The 6981-nt window shown below is 41.3% G+C and overlaps 1 protein-coding gene across 1 annotated transcript; it reads left to right on the top strand.

Annotated features, from left to right (window-relative positions):
* Nucleotides 1–1992: 1992 nt before the first annotated feature.
* On the top strand, nucleotides 1993–6202 carry LOC138624855 (osteocalcin 2-like). The gene is made up of 5 exons (XM_069705400.1): nucleotides 1993–2131; nucleotides 3904–4741; nucleotides 4859–4924; nucleotides 5031–5109; nucleotides 5216–6202. The coding sequence occupies exons 2-5, from the start codon at nucleotides 4225–4227 to the stop codon at nucleotides 5391–5393; spliced, it is 840 nt and encodes a 279-aa protein (XP_069561501.1). The 5' UTR covers nucleotides 1993–2131; nucleotides 3904–4224; the 3' UTR covers nucleotides 5394–6202.
* The last annotated feature ends 779 nt before the right edge of the window (nucleotides 6203–6981 follow it).

The raw sequence follows: 6981 nt of genomic DNA, 5'->3' as shown, positions 1-6981 counted from the left end.
CATAGTTACGCCTTTTTCCCCATACTTATATCATTTTTTTTTTTTTTTACTTCTCTAAAATCAGGACTACAATTTCTATCAAAAAAAAAAAACAGTGTCGTTATAATTCAAGTATCGAAAGGGCTGTTTGACCTCGTGGACAACCAATGTCTGACAAAGTGAATGATTTGCATGCTGAATCACTCGCGGTGTCTCGCCAGCGAAAACTGACTATTGCACACATGTGAAAAGACAGATGCGTGTTTGAGCCTCGCGGTCATTCAAGTTGCGCATCATAGAAAATATACCGAAAAAAAATTCCATTTGGAACAGTAACAGAAAATGAACGGCTGGGTGCGGAAACGCAAGTCTGGACAAGAGCTCACCCACACATGCTGAGTAACTCATGACGAATGTCGCAACTTGGTGAACATGCCAGATAACCAGAGGCCACAACTCTGCAGTGACACATCAATTTCCGTCAAATACCGGCGTATCACAAACAGGCATTATATACACTACCCGGCGCCTGCAGGGAGATGATACCGAGCTGACTTTGTGGCAAATTCTTCCTCGTGAAGTTTACATTTACATACTGTGATTTTTTTTTTTTTTTTTTGAAACACGGCCAGAGATGTTCAAATCTTCCCTGGCTTCCTCCCGTGATATGTGAGTGCTGCAAGATAACGACAGACTGATAAGGAAGTACTGATGAGAAAGGGTGTGTTGTTTCATGCCTATCCAGGGCCGCGTATAATTTGAGGTCTCGAGCTGCCAACAGATTTGACTTTTCCCGGAACGTGGTTTCTCAAGAAGTGCTAAAATACTTTCACTCTCCCATAAACTGCTGCTTGAGCGCCATAAAAACAAACAAACAAAAAAAGATCCAGCGATGCCTGATGTTTGTTTCTAACCTCGTCTTCTTCGACACGCTCGCCTATAATTGACGGCGGTGGTTGCCGTTATTGTGTTTTTATCCTCAACAGTTTTTGTTGTGTCTCAAAATATATTATCGGGTTTACATTTTATTTTGAAATACATCTTTCCATCTCGCTAAAATGTCGCTCAAAAAGTGAAAAATGCCCCGAAATCTTACATTTCTGTGAGTAAATATTAGCTCATAAGTAGACAAGCGGAAGCAGAGAAAGTTAGCTGACCATATTGATCGTTCTTCAGTCAATCAATGCCCTTTTTTCTTCTTCTTCTGTATTTGCATTCTTATTTTTTCTTGTCAGGTCGAGTACACCTGTTTAATGTACTTGTTTGTTTATTGAATATACACCTGCCAATTAAAGAGATGCTAATTTGGACGAGGCCATTTCAATAGTTGCATACAATTTGTATTATCATGAACTAATTTCACACTGTTTTGGCTCAATAGACATCAGCTATTCTGACATTTCACGTGTAATTGTCAGCAAATATAAGTTTATATCACAAATATACACAATTTTCACTATGTATGCACTATTTTTACTGCTCTGAGTGGTCAATTTACAACACGAGGGTCCAAATCTAAGAGAAACTTTTGGAATAATACAAACAAGAAAATTAGCTTCTTGTTGTGATGATTTTTTTTTTTTTTTTTTTTAACATACACGTAGTTGATATTTTATAAACATGTTACAGCAAATACATTGTTACGTAGCCTTTAAACATAAAAGCAAAGATTTACAGCCTTGTCTGTGGTATTTGCTGCAATTTTATTTTGAGTTATAATGACCTGAAACAAACTGGTACTTTTGTTTTTTTATGAGTAATGTTGTCCTGATAAGCACTATCTGGTGTGGCTGAGTAAGAAAAGGAAAAAAGAAAAAAAAAAGCCGTGAGAAAGTGTGTGAAGAAGAGAGCGTGTGTTAACAGGTGTGCTTCCTGCGTACGTGTGTGTGTGTGTGTGTGTGTGTGTGTGTGTGTGTGTGTGTGTGTGTGTGTGTGTGAAGCCAGCCTTTGTGACACCTACCTGCTGTATAAAAGGCAAAGACATCATTCATTTACCTCAATTCATCAGTTCACTGTGCCAAATAGTTGCGGCTCGCTGAGAGTTGACGTCAGTTCACAGCTCCATCATTTTTCACTGCTGCGAAAATGAGGAATCTTCCTTTGGGGTTTTTTCTTGGACTTCTTGCTGTCGTCCACTCGACACCTGTTAATAGTAAGTAAATCTTTTTTTTTTTTTTAAGATTTTATCTGTTTTTAAACACTTTATTTCTCTTTAACACTTAGAAAACACAATATCCGTGTACATTCTACTAGTCATCTGATTTTATCTTTGAGAAACCATGAAATGAAGCTTTACATCCTCATCCAGGCGACAGTTTCAATGCTGGCCAGTGAAATTCTTTGACAACATCTCACCTTTCCATCTCAGAGCTTTTTCAGTCTGACACACAAAGTCATTCTTTCATACAGACTCCCTGAAATTTCAATAATTCCCATGGTGTCCTTTTCTTTACCCGTGAGTCAGCACATTCCCTGCCGCCACCTGAGATGCTCTTTATGTTTCAGCTCGAACTCTTTTCTGCCAGAGTCGTATTTCAGTGTCGGTGCACAGGTCGCATTGGCGCCTCCAGGTTACACACAGAAGTCTTTGTAAAAAATGTTCCGAGCTGCTCCAGGAGGTGCATTAGTGCGTGAATAAGGTGAAACCAAATAGCGGCAAAGAGCCGTTACACAAGTTTGTGCGACCGGTAACCTCATCGGGAACACCGGAGCTGAACGTGACAGGGCCGAAATGCAGAAGGGGGGGGGGGAGTTGTGATTTCAATCATTGGCCTTTTTTTTTTGGTCTTTTAATCATTGTAGGTAACTGACAGGTAGCTTATTATTGTCAGTGGTGGAAACAATACTTCATTACAGCATTTAAAATACCACCACAAGTATAGAAGTATTATCAGCTAAATGTTTTTAAAGTATCAAAGTACTTATATTGTACTTTTTTTTTAGAAGTTCACTGTGTAAAAGATGGGGTATAAAGAAAAAAAAAAAACTACATTTATTTTGCAACACAAATTTGGTATTCGTACCTCGATTCTGCTCAAATGTTTGCTTTTATTCAGTGAAATATTGGACAAATTCATACCCACTGGGCCCTGAACAATCATTTAAATGAAACTATCTGTAAAGTTAAGAGGGGAGGAAAAAAAAAACAATTTTATTTGATGGAACTGATCACAACTCAATGACATTGAAACTCATAGAAATTGCTCTTTTTTGTTGTTGATAAGTGGTAGTACTATAAAGGCTGGAAACCAATAGCTTTTGATACATTGTATTTTGCAAGCTTATTGTGTCATTTTCTAAAGGTCAAAATTAGTCTAGGAAGTAACGTGTCGCTTTTGGGTGAATATAGTCAAGTTAAAAAGTGTAATATTTCCTGGTGAAAAGAAGTCGAGAAGTATTAAGTAGCATAAAATGGAAATAAGTAAAAAAAAAAAAAAAAAAAAAAAAGAACCGCAAAACTTAATTCTAACATGCATTTAAATGAACAAAGAAAATGAAAATACGCATTCAATATATTATAAACGAGTTGCCTGATTTTTTTTTTCTTCTTCTCCTCTTTCATTCCTTCCTTCCTTCGCCGTGCGACGATGGCTTACTTCCAACAAAAGCAGAGCAGTGATAATTTGCTGTGATGCGTTGGGTGCGTCAATTATTGAAACTGCTCCTTTGATGACACTGACGCTCTTTTGTTAACCCACTAAAGCACCATTAGTCACCCCGGTTAATCATTGCCAGCTCTCACCACGCCTTATCAAAGTCAACCCGCCAAACAAGCTAACACAAGAATCTGGGGCGAAGCACGTAATCCCTGTGTGGTCCTTTGTTGACACGTTAAATAACACTCAGTAACTTTCCTTTCCGCTCGTGTCAGGGCTGGTAGGTTAAATACTTCAAAGTGGATTTCTCTCTTTTCTTTTGTCCCAGCTGGGACCCAGATCCCCGACAGCCTCGGGGACGAGGTCGTCCGAGAGGCCATGACGGACGGTTTCCTCGTCGATCGCTTTTTCCTGCCGACGCTCACGACCCAACCGCCGAAACGGTTCACGACCGCCCGGGCGCCCGAGCGGCCGCCCGCCGACTCAAAAGACAGTAACGCGACCGAGGGCAGCGCCGCGGGAGGCGCCGACGACGACGTCGCCGCCTCCGGCGTCTCCGCGACATTACGCAGCCACAGCTTCCTCTCCCGGTCGGAGCTCTATCTCCACGACCGGCTCCAGCTCAGGCCCGTCGACCTCCCTCGGCACGATGATGTCTGACTCCGGGTCCGGAGACGGAGAGGCGCCGGAATCGGGAACGCCCGGAGATAAAGACGACACGAGCGCGACCGTTTCACCCGCGCCGAGCTCCGCCGTCGCGACGGACGGCGGCGAATCCGGTTGGGACTCAGCCGCCACGGCGAGCGCGGTGATCTCCGATTCGGGCTCCGGAGATGAAGAGATGTCCGGCTCGGGAATGCGTGAAGATAAAGATTCCACGACCACAGCGCGGAGCGTTACAGTTACTCAGAGCTCTTCCTCCACGACGGACGCCGAGGGCTCGAGCTCAGATTCGACCACCGCGATCAGCGCGATGGTAACTGGAGATGAAGAGATTTCCGGGTTCGGAACGGAAAATGAATATCACGCCGAAAACCCCGGTTCGGATTCAACCGCCACGATGAGCACTTCGAGCCCCGATCCTAAATCTGAAAACGGGAGAAAGGTGCAAGAACCGACGGACGGTGTGCAATTAAACAAACCCAGCGGTCGATCACTCGTTAATGGTGAATATCCTCTAACTCCACAAAAATCATTTCCGACACATATTTTTTTTTTGTGGTAGTTTTATTGCTTGCCGATATAAGAGTTTAAGCTTAATTCTTTGTTCCTTTATTTTCAAGGCCCGCAAGGAAGGGTGGAACTTCTCAATCCGGAACCAGATCAGCACAAAGGACACAGTACACCAGGTGAGTCCAGGAAACATTTTACATTTCCAAAATTAAAATTTCTGCGTGATTAAACTCTGGTTGAAAACATTTCACGCTGGTAACGCCTCCTCTCCCTTATGTCCAGGTTGGATCATTATCGTTGGTTTTGTCGTTGGTGTCGCAATACTTGTAACGCTCTGCATCGCCATCGCCACCAGAGACAAGTGAGTCTTACGTCTCAGAAAACAGAATCATATCTTTATATATGCTATAACCTTTTTTTTTTTTTTAAACGCCGGGGTTAAATTTCCGCCGTTTCTTCCTGCGCAGGTGGAACGGACCGCGCCAGGCATCCCAGCCGGAGACCAAAACGAACTCCTCGAACCAGCAGAGGGAGGTGGAGATGGAGACGTTCATCCACGAAGAGGAGCCCAGGGAGAACGGAAAGACGGCAGAGTACACAGTCATCTCCTTGGACGAGCTTCCAGAGAATTATTCATCACACTGAGGTTCAGAAACAGGCGCCTCTGGAGACTCGAGACTCTTTACAGAACCACGAAACTGTCTGAGGCAGATGAATTTGATCAGAGGAGCAAAACAGTTCAGACTGTCGAGCAAAATGGGGTTTCTTTCTTCTTCTTTTTTTTTTTTTTTTTTTGGTTCTTTTGTGGAGTTTCACAGCTCCGAGCCTCGTCTGTATGACATTCGTGGTCTGTTTGTTTTGTTTTTTTCTGCTGACTTGCAGAAAGTCTGCAATATCCTGGTTTGATATTTGTCAAATCAACTTTTTTTTTTTTTGTAAATAGAAAAGTGGCCAGGTAAGATGTGTCATTTACTACAAATGCTATTCAAAAGTCATCGCAGTGTTTTTCCCTCCCCTTGTTTTGTCATTAAGTAATTCATATGTTTTTCTTTTTTTAAAACACAGTTTTCACTGTTTAGCCTGGTAAAAACGTCTTTTTTTTTTTTTTTTAAAGTGTGTTTTTGTTGTAAAAATGAATGTAATATCTTTGCAATAATTTTATTGAAAGCCGTGTGGTGGATTGTAACTTATATTAAGATGCTCTGTTGTTTTCCCTGGCGTTCAGAACGGGCTACCGAACGGTGCTCGGCCCGCCATAACTCAAGAGCTCCTCTTGACGAACCTACAGCAGCACTTCAGCTGCTGTCATATGCACTTATTGAACGTTCACATGCATCCTACCCTTCCCCTTTTCGAGAAATAAACACAACGGCAGCTCATCGATAAACATTTATTTGTTTCCGTAAATATGTACACACCAAGTATTAAAACATTTACACGCTTTCAGTCCGGTAGTTTTGTGCCTGCGGTAGTTTATTTAACACGAGTCCATTCGAGTCTACATGAATTTAGTCCATTAAAGAAAGTTGTTGCGTTACAAGGAATGTCAGACACGAGACAGATCTTCGATACATTCTTGCACCAATATGTGCATAAAGAAAGATAGAAAATATGAGTTTGATTACCTAAAGATGGTACAATTTCACGTTCATAGAAAACACTTGCTACACAGAGTCCAGTTGACTTAAAACATATTCTAATTTACTACATTTAGGACCAATAACAAATGAAATATATGGAAAAGTGGTGTAATGAATGAAGAGATAATGGTATTTTGACATAAATCAGGGTATGCGCATAATTTATGAAGGAAAACTCCCCTCCAGAGCGGCGCTGCACGGAGCCAAACACTAGACGGCTTGCTGTAGCTGCCAACACTGATATTCTCACGTACCCAAAATTGCTTTAATGTGCTCAGAGCCTTAAAAAACAAACAAATCTGCAATGGGTCATAACAAAACTCACTTATTAAAAGAGAAGAATGGGAAACAGTGGACTTTACATGGAAACCATCAGTAGTTTCTCTTCAAAACAGATAATGTATTTTTTTTGTCAATAAATAGCCCTATGTTCACAAGCTATTGCGACATCTAGCAGCCCATAAAAGAAAAGTTAACATTGCACTAATATCATTTCAAAGTAGTTATAGTCATTTAGGAAACATTTAGCATAGCAAAAACAATTATAATGACAAAAATGTCGAGTTCTATACATTTTGATTTGTACACTTTAT

The sequence above is a fragment of the Brachyistius frenatus genome, unplaced genomic scaffold (assembly GCF_029030835.1).
Source record: "Brachyistius frenatus isolate BFR_SWC_R1_liver_20210118 unplaced genomic scaffold, ASM2903083v1 Contig_56, whole genome shotgun sequence".
NCBI classification, from domain to species: domain Eukaryota; kingdom Metazoa; phylum Chordata; class Actinopteri; family Embiotocidae; genus Brachyistius; species Brachyistius frenatus.
The sequence above is the reverse complement of the archived record's forward strand: the minus strand, read 5'-3'. Positions and strand labels throughout refer to the sequence as shown.

Excerpts from the sequence above, each read along its gene's own strand:
- LOC138624855 (XM_069705400.1), top strand. The coding sequence starts at position 4,225 with ATGATGTCTGACTCCGGGTCCGGAGACGGAGAGGCGCCGGAATCGGGA. Across the intron at positions 4,742-4,858 it reads CGGTCGATCACTCGTTAATG|GCCCGCAAGGAAGGGTGGAA; the intron begins GTGAATATCCTC and ends TTTATTTTCAAG. Across the intron at positions 4,925-5,030 it reads CAAAGGACACAGTACACCAG|GTTGGATCATTATCGTTGGT; the intron begins GTGAGTCCAGGA and ends CCTTATGTCCAG.